At 40.2% G+C, this 23,879-nt stretch overlaps 1 protein-coding gene across 1 annotated transcript; it reads left to right on the top strand.

The window, feature by feature from the left end:
• The first annotated feature begins 1,733 nt into the window (after positions 1–1,733).
• On the top strand, positions 1,734–19,871 carry LOC117410664 (suppressor of cytokine signaling 5-like). The gene is made up of 2 exons (XM_034017382.3): positions 1,734–2,108; positions 17,562–19,871. Exon 2 carries the CDS (start codon positions 17,580–17,582, stop codon positions 19,206–19,208), a length of 1,629 nt encoding a protein of 542 aa, XP_033873273.1. The 5' UTR covers positions 1,734–2,108; positions 17,562–17,579; the 3' UTR covers positions 19,209–19,871.
• Positions 19,872–23,879: the final 4,008 nt, after the last annotated feature.

The following is a 23,879-nucleotide window of genomic DNA, read 5'->3' on the forward strand; positions in this document are numbered from 1 at the left end:
ACCGTTAGCTTGTCATAACTACTGGACAATTTCATTTGCATAATAAATTGTATTGGTTGCTGGAAACTTGCCATTAATTTTGCATTACCCAGTACAACAGGACCGTCACTTATGTTCTTATGTTCTTATTTATCGTGACGGTGGTTTTATGAAACAGACAAAACAGCGTCACGGTGAATTAACGGGACGTTCTGGAATACTGTCTATTTTTATGAATAACACCCGTTATGTTTTGCTGTAATTAAAAAAAAAAAAAAAGAATGACCTTTTCTGAACGATGTAAGCAGAGCAGAATGTATAGCTGTTTTCATCGATCCCAGTTAGCGCTAATCTTGGACTTATCTAACATTAGGTACTGTAAGTGCAAACAGTTCTGTGCTTATCGGGGTCTGTGAAACCACAGGCAGTAGTGTTTTTGCAGGGACGTGATAAAGGGATCATTCTATCAAAATCAGAGAGAGAGAGAGAGAGAGAGAGAGAGAGAGAGAGAGAGAGAGAGAGAGAGAGAGAGAGAGAGAGAGAGAGAGAGAGAGAGAGAGAGAGAGAGAGAGAGAGAGAGAGAGAGAGAGAGAGAGAGAGAGAGAGAGAGAGAGAGATTCAGTCTACAGAGATATACATCAAAGGCCACTCTTGGCAGACTCTAATATGCCTATTCCTAATCCTTTATTCTAAAAGAAAGAAAGCTTACTCATCAGAATGGGACTGAGACGATACAGCGGCTGGTTGCGCAATGTCAGTGCGTTTGCTGCTATAAGTTTTATTGAGCTCTTTAAATAACTTCAGCTGTCGTAATGATTTTTTATTTTATTTTATTCTGTGCTCATACATAATGTCTCTGATGCATTTATGACATAACTGATTTTGTTGTTAGTGGTTAGGTAAAGATACTGTAGTAATATAAACTTTTAAAAAAGTTTAAGAGATGAAACTTACTGGTCGTTCTGGATCAAGTCGACCAACATCTGGGGAGATGTGTCCTCCATTTGTGGTTGATGATAACCCCCCAGTGGGTGATATTAATAAACAATAATCGTTTAGGATGAGAGGCGCTATAGAAGTGTCTTAAGTTGTATATAAAGTGATGCACCTGTCCCTGAGCTCAGTCCTACACGGTGGCTGGAATCGAGGTAAACGGGTCTTCCTAGATGTACAAACACAGGGTCACATTAACGTCTGCTCGCCGTATGCAGTTCTGTTTTTCCTGTTCCGTTATGTATTTTCAGCTCGGGACGCTTTCCCAGTTTGCAAACTTGCCATAGTAACCCAGGGCCTAAAAATAATAAATGAACTAAAAACCGATCTGAATTGGTGCTTGAATAAAGGGAGCTGGGATGTCTCCTTTCCACACACTAGCCCCCAAGCCGTGCTCCGGCCTGGGTCCCTTCCCTTGCAGTAGACATTTGGCAGGTGTGCTATCTATAGTACTTAGATATACCGTTGCCTAGTAAAACAGATAGCACACGTCACTCTAGCAGCACTGCCACTGTATACCTTAAAAAATAGCTTTACAAGCGCTGTTCTTCACGGAGCTAGAGAATTACTCTATGATCTTGACATGTCTGCACCTCCAACACATTTTTCTGGTTGCATTGTATTTCACCTGCATTTTTAACGTACCCACATTTCCAACTGGCTGCCCGTGTTGCCACTCCCCTATACAGCTTGTTTCTATTCGCGTCAGTCACTGCTTGGCTTGACGCTTGCCTTGTTTTGCTCCTATCTCCGGTCCCCGGTCTGAAATGTGTCTGCGGCGTCAAGCTGTCATTGGAGCGGCGTGTTGTCCATCATTCCCCGCCTGCAAATGAGCACAACGCCACCGTCAATTCTTTCTCGGCTTGGCTTGGCGACCATAACTGCGAGGAAGAGGAAAAGCCTCGGAAACAGAGTATCCGCGGCTGGAAGGGGGAAACGGACAGTTTGACTTTTTCTTAACTTATTTTTTTTTTATTTGGAAAAAAAAAAATACTTCTCGAAAAACGGCATTGCAAAATGCTATTTCATTATTAACACGTCTGATTTTTTAAAACCCTACTAGTCGGCTGGAGAGGATATGCGCCCAGTTTGCGTGTTACTTATTCCAGACAAAAGATAATAAAAAAAAAAGAAAGGTAGGTTGAGAGAGCGAGAACATCGGGCCATTTTTCAGCGCTGTCGGAAAAAAAAATGTTTCAAAAGTCTGACTGGGCTTCTGCACCCTGGCGTGACACATGTATGGCCAGTTTAGTTGTGTGAAAACTTTGTGTGCATTATTATTGCGAGAATGACAACTCTGTAGAATATTGACTTTAGTATTTTATTTAATTTATTTGTTTATTTTTTTTTACAAAGCGCGCTAGTAACTGAGTCTTCGTTCTGTCTTTGTAGCGGCGATTGGCACACAGACGGGTAACATCTGATTTCTAGGATTTCATAATGCTGCTCGTACTAGTGCAGCCTGGTCCTGGGGAAAAGGCCGCTACTCTAATAATGTGTTAATGCAGACAAGGCTACCCAGCACGAATTGCGTACCGATCGTTTCCCATTACTGCAACCGTTCGAGGTGGCAGGGAGCACCTACCGTTGTCATTTTACTATAGCGTTACCGTATTATTATTTAACCAGGTGATCTGGTCATCTAGTGTCAAACTTGAGTCTGAATCAGGGAAGGCCTGCTTAGTAGTTAATGTACAACATTTTAACAATGGAAAATACAAAAAAGCTTGTGTAATAAACGCAGATGGTATTTATATATATATATATATATATATATATATATATATATATATATATATATATATATATATATATTACGCACACACTAATTTAAATATATTAATACTACCTGCATTTATTACACAAGCTTTTCTTTTACTATACCTCGCAATTCATCACAATGCGTACCAATACTTTATCTTGCTTTCTCTATGCTTTATTACACTTCGTGTACTATTGTAAACTTTTATAAGGGTTATTGTACAGCAGACCGTGTGCAAAGTGTATGTGACTGGTGTTATACGGTGCTAATACCATGTTATACACGGACGCATTCATGTATCAGTTGCCCTAATGAATGAATGAATGAATGTATTTGTAAGAAGCGGTGAGTTGCAATAGTGTGTGGCTCTGCTGTTCTGTACTGCATAGCCGGATGATGGAATTCATTAATATCGAGGGGAGTGGGGAGCAGGTCAGTTCTCTGGATATGTGCCTAATCAATGAACAGTCATTTTGTTGCATTTGTGTATTCCTGTACAAAATCAGTACCTACCTGTGGCAGACTGATACAGCTGGTAGCAGGTGAAGCACTGGACAGTTAAATGTACTGTAGTCGTATGCAATGTAAAGTACAGCTCTCAGTAAAAAGCATGAAAGAAAGAAGCTGGGATGATTCGTGCATGCTGCTGTATTCTAAAGTGGAAGCTATGCATTATAGCTCGTACCACATCGGTGCCTTATAAAATAGATACGTAGGTAGAAAACGTAACATTGTACAAATGTGCACACAGTGATCAAAGGGGCTGTAAGACTTTGTCTTGAGTTGTCCATATTAGGAGTGGTCAAGATTTCGTAGACGGTTTGGGGCTATATATTATGCATTATTCCAGTAAAAACAAAACTTCTGTTCAATCGTCCAGTGACTCTCCACTGGGACCTGGGTCATAAAAGAAGCTGTGAGAGTTGGAGCAAGGGTCTGTGAGGCAGGGGAGGGGCATCGGGCTCTACTGTACTGGTGGTGATTACATCATACATTGACTGAAGTGTATCTGACAGTAGAGGTGTTAGATGGTAATTAGCTTCCTGTTCAGTTGTTAAATAAGTATTCATTTTAACGCAGTTGGAATCCGGAAGCACACGGTGAGCAGTAACTCTGCAGCTTGTAGGGTCTGTGTGTGTGTTTGTGGAAAAGACTGAATAAAAAAAAATGATATATTGAATGGGAAACAAATTTAGTCTTTCACTGCACAGTGGCTAACAGTTAATAAATGGAGACATCGAGGGAAGGGGTTGACACTTTGCTAAGTGTTCAGAAAAAAATCTTAGAATACAGCGAAGGATGTGAATAGAGAAGTGTTTGAGCCATTTAAATAAATAATACAGTGCACTCCGTTTATAAGAATCACAACCGTCCCGGATGTTTTGATTCTAAGCGGTTGATTCTTAAAAGCGGACCGATATGATTACTGTGGTGCAGAATCACTATGTTGGTATGAGAATTAAGAGCTTGTTCCCTGCAGTGTAACGAGTTGACCACTAGATGTCATGAGTTCCCACATGTATGCACAGGGATCACACGCAGTATTGTTTAGTTAGTGCTCCAGCTGAAGGCAAGGCTTATTTTGTTTGTTTGTTTTATTAGCGGTTGTTATCCCACTGCACTGTAAGAAATAACAGCAACAATTTTTGGTTTTAAACTGTAAATCAAGACTCAATTGTGCTCAATCACTCAGGACAATACATCAAAGCAAGTCCTGTGGGTAAGCAGCTTGTTATATGATCATGATTATGTTTACTCAAGGCTGCAGAATCCTATTTTACTGCAGTATACCTCAGAAGCGATCGTCTCGTGAGGGTGCCCAGTTTAACTGCCGTACGGTGTTACGTGTAATGGCCTTTGAATTAAAATGACAGTACAGTATCTTACTGTCAGGACTACCACTGCATTTAAGTATCTGTGGCTTACTTATTTTCTGTTGAGATGCAAATCTCACAGTTTTTCATTATTATTATTATTATTATTTATTTCTTAGCAGACGCCCTTATCCAGGGCGACTTACAATCGCAAGCAAATACAAATACATTCAAGTGTTACAATATAAGTCATACAATAAGAACAAGAAATACAATAATTCTCAAGTGTGACAAACCACAATTCAATAATACAGCAGATAATAGTGAAAGTTACATCAGGATATGATTAAGTAGTGATAGTTACATCAGGATATGATTAAGTACAAAATACTACAGATTAAACACTTGGGAGATTACAATATTCTGAGGTACAGGATTAAATGCAGTAAAATAGGGGGCAGATAAGAGCAAAATAAAGCATATTTAAATGAAGGGTGATAGTGTCCCAGGATACAACAGAGGAGTTCTACAGGTGCTGTTTGAAGAGGTGAGTCTTAAGGAGGCGCCGGAATGTGGTCAGGGACTGGGCAGTCCTGACATCTGTAGGAAGGTCGTTCCACCACTGCGGAGCAAGGGTGGAGAAGGAGCGGGCTCGGGAGGCAGGGGAGCGTAGCGGAGGTAGAGCCAGTCTTCTAGTGCAGGCGGAGCGGAGAGGTCGAGTGGGGGTGTAGGGAGAGATGAGGGTCTGGAGGTAGCTGGGTGCAGTCTGATCAAGGCATCTGTAGGCTAGTACAAGAGTCTTGAACTGGATGCGAGCGGTGATCGGGAGCCAGTGGAGCGAGCGGAGTAGTGGAGTAGCGTGGGCGAAGCGAGGTAGAGAGAACACCAGGCGAGCAGCAGAGTTCTGGATGAGCTGGAGCGGACGGGTGGCGGACGCAGGGAGGCCAGCCAGGAGGGAGTTGCAGTAGTCTAGGCGGGAGAGTACCAGGGCCTGGACCAGGAGCTGGGTAGCATAGTTGGTGAGGAAGGGTCGGATTCTTCGGATGTTGCTCAGGAAGAATCTGCAAGTGCGTGCCAGAGTGGAGATGTGCTGGGAATAAGAGAGGCAGGGGTCCAGGGTGACTCCAAGGTTTTTAGCTGAGGAAGAGGGAGAGAGTGTGGTAGATTCCAGAGGAACAGAGATAGAGAGATCAGAGGAGGGGGAGGAGGAGGGAAAGAAAAGGAGGTCAGATTTAGAGAGGTTGAGTTTGAGGTGATGCGAGTGCATCCAGGAGGAAATAGCAGACAGACAGGTAGAGATACGGGAGGAGATGGTGGAGTCAGAGGTGGGGAAGGAGAGGAAAATCTGAGCATCATCAGCATAGAAATGGTATGAGAAACCATAGGATGCGATGAGGGGGCCCAGGGAGCGGGTGTAGAGAGAGAACAGGAGAGGACCCAAGACTGACCCTTGGGGGACTCCAGTCAAGAGAGGGTGAGGTGTGGAGGTTGCTCCACGCCAGGTCATTAAGCAGAGATGCAAAGCTCACTATATAATATATGATCATTATATGCAGTTGATTCTTATATCAGCGAGTCTTATAAACTGAGTGCACTGTATAAAATATATATATATATATATATATATATATATATATATATATAATATATATATATAAGTGCCGGTACTGTTTAATAAGGCTGGGGCAATGCCTCATTTTCACTATCGATATATCGTTCTCTAAAAAAGCTGATGCATCGATTAATCAACGCTATAAAAGGGTATAAAAAATGCAGTAATACTACATGTGGAGCTGTGGATTCCTGTGTAATATTGCTAGTAATGATTTAAAAACTATTATGTTAAATTGCATATAGTATTTTAAAAATATATGAATTGTTGTTATTATTTTTTAACCTTATTCGTGTTGATTTGTACCAGTTGGGGATCAAAGCAAAATCCGCCCAGAAAAGTTATTTAAAGCAAGTCCGAGTAACAACCAATCGAGAAATAAACTAATTAAAAAAAAGTTATCATGGTCCACAGCAGTTTAGTAACAAGAGTGTTGTCCATGGCTTATGTTGTAATTGTGTTAAGGTACATGACAGTGTCCACATTTTGTTTCAATTTAAGCAATGACTGGCACTTCCCCTATACAAGTTTGCCACGGTATTTTTGCACTTTTCCGTGCTTCTTCCAAGGTAATACCATACGTATTAACCTTAATGTACCCTGGTTTGCCATGTTTATTAATATGCTTTATCATACCTCACTGTTCTTTACATTGCTTCCACTATGCATTATTATGCTTTGCTATGCTTTTACTATCGTACATTTTTATAAGGTTGCTTACAATCTGCCTAGCAGATGAATAAATGCAGATTTTGTTTGAAGTTTTGTAGGGTGCCATCTCATTAAATGGTCATGAAAATTCGTTGTGTTACTGGAGTATCCCAAACATTACTTTCTTGCTGTCTTACTTTAGAAAATAATTGGCAAACATCGGAAGCAATTGTAGCTCGGTCGATACAGTATTTGTAATTCTAGCACAACGCTCTTAACTTGCTCTGTTACTTTGAAGACTCCTGCACAGATCCAATCCCATCAGTAAACACTCCCAGGGGGCGGGGCAGGGGGGACAAGGGGAGCTCAATCGCATGCAGATTCAGAGTCACACCTGAGGAGAGCAGAGAAGCTCTGCGCTTAATGCAAAAAATAATTGCCGATTTGCAAATGTAATACAAAATAAAAGCTTTCCTTTGCTTTAACCCTTAACACAAAAACGATACACAGGCTTGACTATGGATAGTTGTCAACCGATACAACTCAGCCTTACTGGTTAACAATACAGATTTAATTCCTCTGCAGTTCTAGCTGTCAGCTACACCAATAAAATGAATGCATTTTTGGCTGATGAGTATGGAAAACTTAAACCCCCTTTACAGCATCTAAACTCTGTGCAGCTTCCTGAAAACAGTTATACTGTATGTGTTAAACCTGTTGGTAGCCTTAGCATTACATTAATTGTATTGCTGTTATCTAACAAAGTTACACAGGCTATTAGCTGCATGATTAAAGTGCGTAGTGATGACGATAGGGAAGGCAAGAGGAGATCTGGGGCAAGTTTGGATGCTTTTATAATAGACTGACCTGGAAAATGGAACAACAGATTCTTATCTGTTACTGTAGCAGCACCCGATGACTGACTGGTTTCCTAGTCCTGACATTCTTTAAACCACTCGGGGCTCAGAAAGTCTGTGGACCAAAGGGCTTCGTAAATACAGCACTGGTACAGTGTCAGGGGGATTAGCTAGAGGAATGTAATGCAGTAGTCTTCTGCAGCTGGACCACGTCAGCGTACTATACAGCATGTGTTTCTGCCCCAGATACAGCACTACGACTCCTACATGAAGGAATGGTAAAAATCCTCGTCCAGACGGACACTGGTTATCTCATCAGCTCTTCATGTAATTAGACACTGCTGTCGCTTGAGGGTTACATTTATAACACAACAAACTGGCTAGTCTTGTACAACTGCTTTATATACAAAATACTCACAATGTCATCCCCCAAGTGTGTGGCATCATTTTGAATAGGTTGCATTAATGTTGGGCTGCTTTTTATTTTATTTGTTTATTTTTTTCGTTTGCTGTTTGCGCACATCTTTACAGCCTCAATGCCAGAACAGTTTGAAGACATTGAAAAGTCTATAGTGTTTTATAGTTGTGGATGCGAAAACAGTGTAGAAAACAACCAAGCTGCACAGATACTGAGAGCTTCTATATCTCCCCTTCAGTCGCTGCGTGCACAATTGTACCATGTTAAGTTTCCTATCTGTTTATCTGTTATAATACATATAATGTGTTTTTTTTTTTTTCAAAGCTATGGCAGGGCAGATTCTCGAACTCCATAGAGTTCACACAAACTGTTTTGTTTTTTCACATTTTTAAAAAAAATGAAATAAATCCATATCAAATCGGATATGGAAATATGGAAAACAGATTGAAGAAGGCATGTGGTTGTCAAATCAAACAGTTTTTTTCAAACACCCTTTGTTTTGAATGTAATAAAATATACCCAAGGTATGAACTCATTCCGTGCTTCCTGTTAAATATTTCACCAGTTTTTCTTGGTTGGAAATCAATTTTCAGTTGGACTGTATGCCAGTTGCTGCAGTTGAAACCATACGTTTAAACAGAAAATGTAAACTTGATACATATTTAACATTTATTATTTCAATGCTGGTGTGCTTTAGCTGTGCTGAAAAATCCTGGAAATGCATTGCTGTACAGAATGTACTGTAGATACCACATACAGGATTATTTGTATGTTTTGTATCGCATGGATTATCAGTTTCACATAAAATATTATTTGCGTCCTGTTAATAGCTACGTTATTTTATGTTGTAGCGTTAAGCACATTTTATTTGACAGTCCAGTTTGTTTACATTTCCTAAACGGTACATTTAACTGTATTGCCACACTTTTTGTTTGTCACCCCTCTGCTCACTTGCACCAGGTTATATATAACATATTAAAACTTGTATGAAACAGAAACTCATTTTTGCGCTGGAGTGGCTGTCTTGATGGGATGTATTTCAGACATTTTGGGGCCGGACTGCTTTTATCTAAAGAAGTGAATCCTGTTTAAGTTTCTGTGTGTGTGTGTCTGTATGGAAACTGTGTGACAGTGCCAAGTGTTTTAATTGCAGGATCCCAACTTGACGATTAGTAGTTGAAATATTGCCTATGATTTGTTTTTAACAGTTGTTATTATTATTTGTTTATTTAGCAGACGCCTTTATCCAAAGAGACTTGCAGAGACTAGGGTGTGTGAACTATGCATCGGCTGCAGAGTCACTTACAACTACGTCTAACCCGAAAGACGGAGCACAAGGAGGTTAAGTGACTTGCTCAGGGTCACACACTGAGTCAGTGGCTGAGGTGGGATTTGAACCGAGGACCTCCTGGTTACAAGCCCTTTTCTTTAACCACTGGACCACACAGTCCAATAATACAGTTACTGTATTATTTTCCTGCATGTATATTGATGTATTACACAGTCATTTTTTTTTCTTTTTTTTTGGTCAACTCCAAGAACTGTTTTTATTGTTAGTCCTTTGCCCCCATGTTAGATCAAAGCAAACTTGCTATAGAGAGCCGAAATGTGACATACTGTGTAATTTCTCTGAAATGCCTGGTACAGTAGTTCTGTACAGCAGGTTCACTACAGACAGTGTTTGCATTGTTACAAATGGATGCTTTTTAAATCTGCATCTCGTGTGACGGATTCTACAAGTCAAAGCAATGAGAACTTCGGTCTGCCTCTCTGTGCTTGTGTTGTAAAGTTTGAGGATTCTGGAATAACAAGGATCAGCCCACCTTAACCAGTCTACAAATATGAAGTCAGGGTGCAGTTTTTACATTAAGCAGGTGTTTGATTTTTACCTTGGATGAGACTCAAAAATAATTCATAAATGTTTAAGTAATCTGTCAAAATATTAGCAGAAATGTAAACCATTTTTCTTTTTTTTTTTCTCAAATGGAAAACTTCCCCGTCGAAGATTGCATCCATATGCTCGTCCAGATGCCTGAATGTAATTAGCTAACCCTAATTGGGGTAGTAACATGCCCAGGGACAGGTAAAATGTGTTTCAGTTTGACACAAATGAGATGACCAGGGACTTCAATTAGGGGACACTTTTACTTGGATAACAGCTTCCATAAAATATTTTAAAGTTGTCAGAAGTCCAGGGATTTGTGGGAGCCCTTTTTTGGTAATAGATATGCAGTACACTGACTGGCTAAACAAGCTGAGAATGGCAACGACAGCATACAAACCACAGTTTGAGTGGGAAGGAGCTGTGTGTCTTGTCCAGTGTTGAAGGTGTCTGTGATTTCGCTCACTGGAGCACGCTTGTTCCTTGTCACAATATGAATCGAACTGCTTCTGTCTCGCTGCATCTGCTGTTGACCAGAGTGATGTTTCTTTGTGGTTTGCCATGCCAGGAACACCTGGAATGGCTGTCTTGATGGGATGTTTGGTGAACGCAGCCACAGCATTGAGGGACGAGCCAGAATGCACGGGAACCTGTTGTCAGAGAGAGGAGCTCGATGAGATCCTTCTGCTTTCCCATGATTGTGGCTGAGTAGTTGCACACGGGTCTCACAGGTTAAATACTGTAGATGTGAACACATACATTTCCATACCTTGTGATTTGAATTGAAGAATGTACAACAGATTTTCAGAATGATAGTTACAATAGCTGTTCGAAGATATTCAGGTTCTCCACAGCTGTGCCAATTTAAATACAATGTAGTGAATCATTTTGGCAAAGGGATTCGTTTGTACAGCATTGCCAGTTGCCAGTAATGTAACAGGAAGACTACAGAATAGGTTTCAATCCCTGTCCTCAAAACCTTTTCTGATATCCACTGTATACCACACTTGGTTGCATTCTCTTAGACATATGGCGCAGTTTTGGCCCTCAAAGCTTTATAGTTTTATTGCATTGTACTATTCTTGCAACTGATTGCATTGCATTGAGCCACTGCAGGTCCGCAGAAATCGGAATCCGCCAAAGTTTTTTTTATATATATATAATTATTAATGCTGGGACGAACACAGGATTTTCATGTTCAGATATTCGCTCATAATATAAATATTTGTTCAGATATTTGTTTGTTTTCAAAAAGTAATAAAAGTCATTATATTGCTCTGAATGCAGCAGGAGCAGGGGTGTGTGGCCCGTGTGTGTGCCTGTGTTTTATTGCAAGATGTTACAGTAACACGTCAAAGTAGAAAGATACATCACGAGTAAAGAATACGTTGTGTAGGCCTTACTTTACCTCAGTGAATTAACTACAAAACAAAGGATGCCAAATAGCAGCTCAAGTTAAACGTTGTTTTGTTAATTCCCGAAATAAATGGTACACTGTGGCAAAGTGGTTAGTAAGGGGAACAGGTGTAGCGGTGATGCGGTGCAGGAGTGACAGGCAGACAACGGTAATCCAGTGACAAATGTTTTTATTTATTTTAAATCCTGGTCTAGCGACCGTAAATAATAAGCCCCGGCAATACACAACGATGTGTAGAGCGCGGGGATGAAACGACAGGTTACAGTCCTGAATAACAAAACAAAAACACGTTCACCCGTCCCGGGTGCGTGCAGTCGTGCTGGTGGTGAGTGAATACACTTTTTATTCGGTGACAGTTGTGAGGTGGTGATCCGGTTTGTGCTGGCCCACGGCGACAGCTCCGGATGTGCTTTAGCTGTCTGGTGGTTTCAAAACACAGACAGTTATTGTACAGCAATAAACAAACAAAAACACACACACACTCAACTCTTTACAGAGTAATACAGCACTTCACAATACCGTCCTTCTCGGTCCTTGGCTTAACCCAAACGAAGGAAAAGAACAGCGTTACCCTGGCCCCTATATGTAATCCCGCATGATATCTAGGTAAACGGTTGCAGCTGCCTTATTACTTGCAGCTGCCCCTTGTTTACCTGTCAAATCAATACGGTCTTACAACAGAGTCTCGCTTCCTTCCAGGCTGACCCACTTTCCGGTCCCGGAAACGAACTGTCAGGCCAGCCCTTCCAGATACTTCTCCTCCCGTTCTTTAGCGCCCTCACAGGTCGGGAGGAAGATTTATCACCAGAACTCATTGTATTTCTGTCACATACACAAAGTTGACACTGCCTTTCAGAGGTCACATTTACGCACAAGTGTGTGTCATATACACAGGACATTTTAATAAAATGCAAAAAAATAACAGCAGTGGGTTTCTAAAACACAGATGTAAAAGGCAACAGATCCCCTTTTCATCCCTATCCAATAATTTTGTTTACTACGAAGTAGTTTTATGCAGTGCAATGTGTAAAAATGGTTCCACTGCTCCCTGTATCCTTTGTCTATTTCTTTGTCTATTTCTACTACCATTATTTATACTGTGTACTGTTTTGCACGTTAACTTTATTAATCTGAAATAGTTACATTGGACAATAATATAACTATGTTGATGCAATATGCAGATGTTATGGTTGAAAATGCAGATTTTGAGATGTTATGCTTTTTACAAATGCACGTTTTTAAAGGCTAGCGTGACCTCTGCTGCATTTTATTTATTTATTTATTTATTTATTTATTTATTTATTTATTTAATTAATTAATTAATTAATTAATTAATTAATTAATTAATTAATTAATTCCTTGTCATTGCTGTTTCTTCACAGTAAACCGTGCCCGTAGACACGTTTTCATAAAGTAATAACATGAGGTTTACTTGTGCCTTTTTGTAGCTCAACAAGCAAACAAAAACTGAAATTTAACTTTAAAAAAACAAAGGTGGAAATGGTGTAAAATGAAGGGAAAAGAGACTTGTTTATTACGTTCCACATAACAGTCGCAAAAAATATATAATATATACAATCTATATAAAAATCACTACACAACATTTCCAGCAAGTTGAGCACTGTTGAAACGAGGCATTTCAGAATAATGTGCTTTCATTTTTTCTGTCCTGAGATTCTCATTCGTGCTAAAGCAGCACAAAGCTTTTTTGACCCAGATGGCTTTCCATAGCGATCACTATGCTTGCACGCGCATAATCTGGTTTGTTTACTTTTTGCTGTCTAAAACTTTTAAATAGAGACTTAAAAGCTGCTGTGTTGATCCTAGGTTGTGTATTTTTTTAATTTATTTTTTAATATATATTAATCTCACATATCACACGGAGCACTTTTTCATTTGCCATGTTTGAAACTGTTGTTTCAAACTGTCATTTCAGCAATATATATATATATATATATATAATATATAATATATATATATATATATATATATATATATATATATATATATATATATATATAATATGACCAAGCAAAATAATCAATTCTCATTAATACGAATTTCAAGGGACCAGCAGTTCTTGTCTTTATTATTAGGAGTCTAAGCCAAATGCATACTGTCAGTTTTAATTTGTTCATGCAAATCTGGATGGTTACATTTCCCAATACCCTTTGCATTCAGCTGTTTGAACTGGGGTAATTCATTTTATGGCTGCAACATAACTTGCACTAAGAGGAAATTTGTGTGCAGTCGTATTATAAGAAATAATTTACAATAAGTGGCTGCTAAATTTGGCAGTATCAGGAAATTCATCTAATCCGAGTTAAGTTTAAATAATTGCCTGTAGGTTACTGGTATTGCAATACATGAATAAAAATTACAGTACTGGTAAGTCTTGTATTGTATAGTAGGGCCTGACTGGCTGGAACAAAAACCTGGACTGGACTGCTCCCATTATTCCATTATCCACTGTCTGCTCAAACACTGTGAGGGGCCATGTGCTTTTGAAACAATCATCTGGACTGTGCTGCAGGCTTCTTTCTGTGCTCCAGCTTTCCAAATCTCTGCTATTCTGAGACACTGTTTTTCTTTGTTTGGGTAGCTACATCATCATCCTCATTTCCTGTGGTTTCTAAAGGTCAGCCCATTCGGCGTCCAGTCTGAAAACTATGCTTTCTGGTTAAAGTTGCTTCATTGCTTTCTGAGATGTCGAAACAGAGATTACCAATTTCCAATATAACTGGTGTGATTAAATCTTAATTGCAGTCCATGCGGGGACTCTGTTTCCAGAGGTGCGGTATGGCTTGGTCAAGCTTAACCTTTTACTTCCTGTGACTGTCTGCCAGCATTTTGCTTGCGGCGCTCTAAAGTGTGTGGTTTGGTTTTTTTTGTTTGTTTTTTCTTTCTCTGAAATACTTCAGCTGTATCATCTCTACAGCTGCTGCTGTACATTGCATTTTGTACGTGAATCTCTTGTAAAACTGAATGACTGTACATGTATTGTGTATGTCATCCAAAACAAACAAACAACCATTATCAGACATTAAGGAATTGCACCCATTTGTCATTTAAAGTTTACTAGACAGCAGTATATAATAAACTTTTCTAATAAAAAAGCTTTGCTTCTGGTTGAGCAGAATGGGACAAGCACGCAATGTTTTTACACAAGCAATGCCCCTCTGCTTTTTGGCAATAAAGATTCTTCAGACTTCCAAAACAAGAATGTGAGGCGGTTCTGTTCTCTTTCGAGCAGCCCTTTTTTATTTGGTATTGTACCTTGGGCGAGCAGGAAGATCCGCGGGTTGTAGTGTTGGCACAGCGCTGGTGGCGTGGCCATTATGTCAGATCTGTAGAACTACAGTATGCAGTCTCCAACCCAGACTTGATTGGGGTCTTCTTACCTCTTGAGAGAAGTAGCTTCACTAATTCTTGTTTAACAGCTGCACATCACACATTAAAATGCATAGCGTAAAGCTTGTTTGTGTTTCTTGTTCTTGCATAAGAGACTCGCTTGTCTGTTTGAAAGTGGCAGGTGAGTGTTTGCTATAGCTCAGAGGTTTGAATAATGAATCTAAAAGATAGACAAAGGGCCACTTTACAGAAGCATAGGAGCAGGTTCAGCAGAGGATCAGTACGTCCTGTTTAACATTGAGCTGGGTCCCTTTAAGTAGGACACACCTGTGCGTTACGTGTTCGTGTGGTCCTGTTGCCATCTTTGCACATGCTGGATATCATTTTAAATAAAAAATCTTCCATAAAATCCATTGCGATTAACCTACTGCTTAAGGTGCTTTTTAAAGGGCAACATTTTAAATAAAGTGTAACCCTGTCATGCATTAGTTATTGAAAATAGCTGAAAAACAAACATTTTAAGTAGTTTATGACACATAATAAATCTGTGTCAGATATTTTTTTATTTATCCATTGCTTTATATGGGGGGTGGGGTTGGTGGTGACATCCTCCAGTGATGTCACCGAGCATGAATGGGTTAAACTTTACATAAATGTTCATTTTAAATTTCTGTTCACAGTCACAGATTTCCAATAGTTCTACGCCTGGTGGTGAGTTCGCAGTTAGTCTTGAAATTCAAATGTTTCTGATCTAGGTACCAAACGTCAGCTAGCAGTACGGGCCTGAGAGACTAGATGCATTATAAAAACATCCCATTGTGTGCAGCACATGGAGAGGGTAGAGTATGTTACCACATTCACCTGAGATCACGTCTTTGCTATTGGGAAATGAAACTCTCGTGTTGTGTAAATCATCACTGTTGACAGATGTGAATTCCTCTCTTATTTTTTTTTTTTTTTTTTGCTTGTTTGAAGTTGACGTGCTTTAAACATTCAAAGATCAGCTTTTAGACTTTAAAACAAGTCAGCGTTGAGATTTTTCATCTTTAGATACGATGCGTGCATTTTATCATCGTAGAAAATGTAGTGGATAATGCATACAAAATATTGCCAGCTCAGTAATTCCCTTTGTTTCTCAAACTGTTTTAGTGATTAGTTGTGTGCACCAGGGACGGTGAACTTGTGTTTGTTATTGAGAGGAACCCCATGCCCAATCGATTTTCTATTACTGACACCCGTAGCTGTAAGAAATCGATAGCGCTACATTTAGAAATGAGAGATACTAAAAAAAAAAAAAAGACTACAGTAATTAAATTAGATTACAATTGAAGTTGAATTAGAAGACATTGAAAAGGACTTTGACGTAACTTTTATCTTTTGAAATCTTTTTAGTTTATTTTAGTATTTCTAAGATCCACTCGATATTAATAATAATGTTGACATGCTATGGTTACAGAAATTCAGGAGTATAATAATAATAATAATAATAATAATAATAATAATAATAATAATAATTAAAAAAAAAAAAAAAAAAAACAGCAATTCTGAATGCAAATACCTGGTGAGCTCAGTGCAGTTGGATAGGCTCAGCTGTTCTTGTGTGTGTTTGTGAAAGCTGTGTGTGTGAGTCAGGGACCTTGCAGTGACTTCGCTTTGATGGTACAGAAGCAAGCTATTTTTTGAGCTGACCCCTAGACTAAAAATGAACAGTTTCACTGCCAAGTTGTTTAACGTTTTAATTTTGTCAATGATACAAACCACATGACTTGATACAGTGTATTGCATGATATATTTAACCCTTTCATGCATTGTGACCTCATATGGGGACAGATTTAAAACTCTCCTAGTCTTTATATGGGGACATATGGAAGATGCAAACATATCTGTCATCTAAGCATTTGATATGCCATCAGTACGGTTAACCAGGTTATGGTTCATCGGTGCAAATTTCGTACCACTTAATTATCCTCTTATCTGTCTTCAGTTGTTGACTGAGATTTTGGGAACTAACAAATCATACACACCTATATGTTTTCGTAGTCAGAGTTTTGATAATGTAATAATTATCTGCCTATTATGTGTTCATTTTTAGTGCGGGTGAAACCAGGGTTAACATTATAACAAAACCAGAAGGGACATTCTCCATGACCTGATTTAAATCGGCATTTTATAGACACTGAATAAACTTCATATCCTGTTATGTCATTGCCTGTTATCTTAAAAAATCACCCTGTTCACTCAGGGTCCGTCATATACACTTCAGTGTAAGTGATCAGAAAAATGCTACTGCATAAAAAAACTAGTAGCAAATTAAGAGTTTTGGGAAGCAAAATGCTACCAAATATACATTAACTTCGAGCCTTGCAATGTTCAACTCCAACTCCAATTACAATTCCATTGTAATTGCAATGAACTCAGAATTCCCCAATTACAGTGGGAACTGAGCCCAGGTCTGACAGCGGTGTTATTTAACTACTGTATCCAGGAGATGAAACTGAGTGCATGCATAATACTTCCACCTTTTTACATCTCTTTATTTGAACTGGAGTACAGTGCTGCATTAATCTTGAGGACGCTACCAGTCTGTGTCGCTTTCACTTCTGATTTAAAATCCCTGTTGTAATGTACTTTATTAGCCCCAGTGTATAGCTAACAAGCTCAGGTCTAATTAAACTTATAGTAAAAGTCAGCAATGGATCAAACTGCTATGCAGTGGGAGTCTCATTTACATCCCTGAACGTCTTCATATTTTTGCTTTTGAAAAACTGTAAAACTGATGGAATCCTGGTCTTACATAATATTTTTTTTTTCTGCTTGTGCTGCAGGTTTCGGTGTCTCAGTAAATGGATAAAGTGGGAAAGATGTGGAACAACCTGAAGAACAGATGCCAAAACCTGTTCCATCTCGAAGGTGGGAGCAGAAGCGAGAACATGGACGTGAACGTCAACCGGTGCTCTTTGGAGGAAGATGGAGGCACCTGTCTTTCTGATACCCCTTCCCAAAGACTTGGAATCTGCCCTATGCCCCTGCATAACTCCGCCTGGAGGAACCCAAACTGCGTCTCAGAGATCTCTGAGATTGTGGAGATCACGATAGACCAGGACAGCGAGGACCTGCGCACCCGTACAGGCATGCGTCTGGCCCGCAGGGACTCGTACACGCGACACGCCCCTTGGGGGAGCAAGAAAAAACACTCCGCAAAGACCCAGAGCTCTCTGGAGACAGACAAGCGCTTTAGCAGGACCTGCGGCGGGCTGCAGCGACGGGAGCGGAGGTACGGGGTCAGCTCCATGCATGATATGGACGCTGCCTCCAGTAGGTCTCTGAGCAGCCTCACCCTCCGGCAGAGGTTACAGGACACGGTGGGACTCTGCTTCCCCATTCGATCTCACTCTCGCTCCACCAAGGCTCTGTTTTCAACTAAACGGAAGATCCACCTGTCGGAGCTCATGCTCGAGAAATGCCCCTTCCCCTCTGGCTCGGACCTGGCCCAGAAGTGGCACCTCATCAAGCAGCACACGGCTCCCGCCAGCCCCCAGGCGACCACCCTGCTGGACACTTTCGACCCCGCTGTCACCTCCACCGAGGACGAGGAGGACCGGCTGCGGGAGAGGAGGAGGCTCAGCATCGAGGAAGGAGTTGACCCGCCTCCCAACGCTCAGATCCACTCCTTTGAGGCCATGCCGCAGGTGAACTCGTTGTACAAGCTGGGACCAAAGCTAGCTCCGGGGGCGAGCGACCTGACCGGGGACAATAGAGGAGCCGCGGCAGCAGCCGTAGGGGGAGTGCCGACGACGGTGGTTGTAGCTGCAGCTCCGCTACAAATAGACTGCGACTCAGAGGAGGACACCACGACTCTCTGCCTGCAGTCACGCAGGCCGAAGCAGCGTCACATGTCCGGGGACAGCCATTTCAGCCGCCAGGGCCCGTGGAAAGTCCACACACAGATCGACTACATTCACTGCCTTGTGCCAGACCTCCTGCGGATCACCAGCAACCCCTGCTACTGGGGTGTGATGGACCGCTACGAGGCCGAGGCGTTGCTCGAAGGCAAACCTGAAGGCACGTTCCTGCTCAGGGACTCTGCGCAGGAGGACTACCTCTTCTCTGTCAGCTTCCGCCGCTACAACCGCTCCCTGCACGCCCGCATTGAGCAGTGGAACCACAACTTCAGCTTCGACGCGCACGACCCCTGCGTGTTCCACTCCTCCACAGTGAGCGGGCTGCTCGAGCACTACAAGGACCCCAGCTCCTGCATGTTTTTCGAACCTCTGCTCACTGTGCCTCTCAACAGAAATTTCCCCTTCAGTCTGCAGTACATCTGCCGGGCGGCCATCTCTAGGTGCACCTCCTACGATGGCATAGGTGCGCTCCCTTTGCCCTCTGTTCTCCAAGACTTCCTGAAGGAATATCACTACAAACAGAAAGTCAGGGTGCGGTGGCTGGAGCGAGAACCGGTCAAGGTTAAATAAAAAAAATATATAATATCAGTAACCGTGTCCAAAACCCTCATGCATACTCGGTAAAAGACATCACAAAGAGTATGACAAGCACATGTTCTAGTGTCATGCTTTATTGTAAAAACAGCAATCATGTTGTTTGTTAAATGTAGCTGATAAGTAGTTCTCACCTGCATCTCTGCTGCTGCCTGCTAGATATCCGAAGTATATTGCAAAGCCTGTTTCAAGCTACAAGCAGTAAACTAACTTTGCAAGCACCTTTTGAAAAGCTTGAACTCAATATGTTTGTTTGTATTTTGAACTCTGTTGTACAGTTTTAGTTTTTCTGCTCTTTTATGTTTATCAGTGAGTTTTAAAGCAACTACGGTCCTCTTGTTTAAAACATAAGTTTTATATTGGAAGCATGATACCTGTCCTAAAAAAGGATAACCAAGAATTGTCCAGTCAACCCTTAAGAAGAACATGCACACTTACAATAGACAGGATAGTGTCAAGTACACAGGTTCATAATCTTAAGGCTTTAAAACAGTCTTACAGCATTCCCCCATCTTGCTTATGTTGCCTCCAGTGTATTGCTTTGTTACTGTAGATTTATTTTAACTCCACAGCTCCTACTTCATTTTGCCTTCTGAGTTACATCATGCTTCTGAGTAAAAACGAAAAAAAAAAAAAAAACCCAGCTCAAAAGAACTGCAGCTTTTACTTGCAGAAGCAATACGACTCAGAAGGCAAACCGCAGGTGATCTTGTCTGAAGACCGTGGTTGACAGTGAAACCCTTTGGAGGCAATCCACCAGTTGACATTGAGTCTGAACGACATGTTTATTACATTACATTAACACATTGCAGTACGGTCACACTTTGAAAATTGCACCAGAACTGTACTGGAGGATGTGCTAGCCAACACAGTCAAAGCCAATCTGCCATTGCTTTCATAAAGCTAACTGGTGCTGCCGCGCTGTGTCTGCACCCTTTGCCATGGTGCTAATGCTAGTAAGACATACCAGGAGAAGGTTGACCAAAGGAATACCACCAGCTGATTTAATGAATTAAACTTCTGTACAGCATGCAGTAAAAAATAATCGCGAATGCAACACACTGCGGGTGTGTGTGGCCTGAGGCAAAGCAGAGGGTTGTGCAACCTGGAGAGTGTTATTGCTTTTATAAAATCACTGAGGTGAGTGCAATAAGGTGGGGTTTTTACATGGGTAACACTTGCTTTGTCTAAATCAGGAAAAAAAAGATCCTAATGAAGCATTTAATATTACATAAGACAGCTAGCTAGGGCAGCCATAAAGGGTATTGTTATATACCGTACAGTCAGCACTCGGTTGTCCGTTACCCAGGTACACGTCTGTTGAGTTTTACCGCCCTTGTATTAAGAATAAAAGCAATCCCCATTTATATATAACAAATTAATGCACTTGCCCGTCACACACGATTTCTGACTCCATCACCAATTTTCTGATACAAAGCCCATCTCTCTTCAGTGTTACAATTTATCGGAATATCCATCACAGTCCATGTTTAAAAAAAAAAAAAATATATATATATATATATATATATATATATATATATATATATATATATATATATATATATATATATATTCTCCAATGCCAAATCAGTAATATTTTTTATATTGTGCAGTTACACCGCGCTTCCTCCAGTTTCACCTGATGAAAATGCAGCCAAAACAAAGTGAACGTGACAAGCTAGGGTAATGTAACAGTTAATCATTAAACAGTTCTAGATACTGTGATGTATTTTTCCTTTTTTTTATCTGTGAACTTTAGTTGTTTTTGTGCATTTGCAAGTGAACTGTGACATTAGGGCCTTATCGAGCACTACATTCTGCAATTTTGAATACAAGGAATACATTTTTTTAATTTATAGAATTAAAAAAAAAAAATAGTATTACCCACTTTAAATTGGTTTAAATTGTTGGGTTATTAAAGTAGATCAATCAAATTTGTCACCTTTTTTATTCTTTTTGATGAAGTTTTATTTTTAAACACAAGTATGTGTCATTAACACTATTTTGTTTTAACATGCATAAGGATTTTTTTTTCTTCAATATGTATTTCAAGTCCTGTATGGCTTATGTATGTCCCTGCCTTAGGTTTAACACAAGTAGAGGGTTCTCCTTAAAGGGACGCCCATTTCCCTTCAGAACAGTGTAACCCAGGGGGCAGCCATCTGAGACGACTCCTAGTCCATAAAACAACCACACAGTCCAGAGCTGAAGTACGTGCTTAGGGGATTTGTTTATTTTACAGTTTTTCCTGGTTTGGCCATTTCAAAGTTCAAAATATCTCCAGTATGGAAACGGTTCAGATGTGATGTAAATGCAAACTAGTCCGACACAAAGCGATTATTGAGAGAGAGATCTACACAGGCGAGGACCATTGTGTTTGGGCTTATTTACCATTCGGAGTGAAACGAGTGAAGAAACAGCTGCTTGGGTTTGTGATGATTTGCTGCTTTTCTTAGACTACACAAACCCAAGCAGCTGTTTCTTCACTCGTTTCACTTGGAATGGTGAATTATCCCGATCAGCACCGATGACCCTCACCTGTGGAGAGCTTGATCAGAATAATCGACTAATTGTTTTGTGCAGCTCTAATGTAAAGCTGCACGGTCAAATATACCTAGTGAAAGGTATGGCTTTCATCCCGTTTCCCTAATCTGAGCACCAATACTGAAACCAAATGCAAGTTCTTGACAGTTTCGTAGAAAGTGTGACTACATGTATAACCTATTAGCATGTGTGCTGGAACACCAAGGTGCTTTCTTTTTCTAATGCCTAATATAAAGGTAACTGACTCTTAATATGGCAATAGAGCTTCCCTTGCCCGTGCGTGTAGATATATTTTTGTTTTATTGTAAAAGGACACCTGTCTTGCTCGACGTGATTTTATTATAGTTTGTATTTGTTTCTTATACTGAGAAATCTTCATAAAATTCAATTACTGGATGCAAAAAAAAAAAAAAAAAAAAAAAAAAGCCTACAAGTCAACACACAGTCATTTAAGATGCATGTTAAAAAGCTAAGTTAATTGATAAGACACTCCCTCTTTAATCCTATTTTTGGTTATCCAGTTTTGCAATTTTATAGTCAACACTTTAAATTCAGGTTACGCTGCTGTCAATTTTATATGGACGAATATGTATTTAATGCAGTCAAACCGAGCTCCTTAGTTGCTTTTTTAAACTGCTGCGCTGTACTTTTTTGCTTAAACGCATAAGCTAATGAACAGTAAGTACAATTTCCGTCTTGCCAAAAGGTATTGCAAATTTGTAATCAACACTAATCCTTTTTGATAGCCAGCATATGTCAGAGCTTGCAGAAAAGAAGAAGAAAAAAGTGCCTTTTATTGCTTCTTTTTCTCCTCTACTTCTGGTGCAGAAATATAGATCTTGCTGTCCTGGGTATATATGCTTTATGTTTTGAAAACAAAGCAGAACTTGAAATGTTGAACCAACTGTACTGTACTGTATGTATCCTGATGCTTTTTGTTAATCTGAAGGAGGGGATGGATCACAGCAATGATGTTGCAGACTTGCACAGAAGCTCAATCAGGATGATGTTCTTGTGCTTGCTCCTGTGTTTTCGTGCAGCAGGTTTTGTAAATGAGGATGTTGAATGGGGCCAATATTGAGTTTTTCTTAAGCAGTCATCTGAGTTGACATGTTTACTGTTACTTGTATGCAGAACTTTACCTGACACAATTTACAGTATGACAACCAACTTACTGACAACCGAAATTTAACCATAACATTTTATGATTGGGGAAAAAAAAAAAAAAAAAAAAACACGATAGGTGGTGTTGCCAATGATCTGGACATTTCAACTGGAAAAAATTAGTGCTGCACAAACAGATTTATTTGGTTAAGCTCTCCAGAGGTGAAGGTCATTGGTGTTGATTGGGCTAATTTTACCATTCCAAGTGAAACGAGTGAAGAAACAACTGCCTTGTTTTGTGATGATTGCTGCTTTTCTTTACTCTGTGGAGAACAGCGATCCACAAAAATCCAAGCAGCTGTTTCTTCACTTGTTTCACTTGGAATATTAAATTCGCCCTACACCAGTGACCCTCGCCTGTGGAGAACTTGATCGGAATAATCGTTTTGTGCAGCTCTAGAATTACACCCATTGAGTTGAGGAGGTAAAAGGCCACTTGGCTTGTTAGTGTGCCTACCCACCTACTAAAAGATAGATGCTTGATTTTAGTTGGATTGGTGTATGTTTCACTCTAAAGTGATTTGCTTGGGCTAATGCCACGCAATCTAGCCCCTCCACCATTGTTTTTAAGTCACCACCCCATATTCCTTGGGCAGATTTCCATTACTGATTGCATCCTATATGGTTTGCTGTTTTCAAATGTATTTATTGATACATGATTTAGTTTTTTTCTTTTCATGCAGCAAAGGTGCAACTTAGACAATAAGATCCACTAAATTGCTGCTTCTGAAATATATTAAGTTGCATCACAAAATGCATTGCACTTTATCTGTACAGAGCACTTCTAAAACAGTATTTCAGATCTTCAATATTAAGTGCGTATCTTCTGAAAAACCCTGGCTTCCCACTCCAGCAACCTCACGAGGCTTGTCTAGTGATTTCCACACAGGTTGTGCAGCAAGAGCTTCTAGTAGTTTCTAAAGACACTAATGCAATTAA

This window comes from Acipenser ruthenus, chromosome 6 (assembly GCF_902713425.1).
Source record: "Acipenser ruthenus chromosome 6, fAciRut3.2 maternal haplotype, whole genome shotgun sequence".
NCBI lineage: Eukaryota > Metazoa > Chordata > Actinopteri > Acipenseriformes > Acipenseridae > Acipenser > Acipenser ruthenus.

Bases quoted from the DNA above. Each gene is read 5' to 3' on its own strand.
- LOC117410664 (XM_034017382.3), top strand. From the start codon at position 17,580: ATGGATAAAGTGGGAAAGATGTGGAACAACCTGAAGAACAGATGCCAA.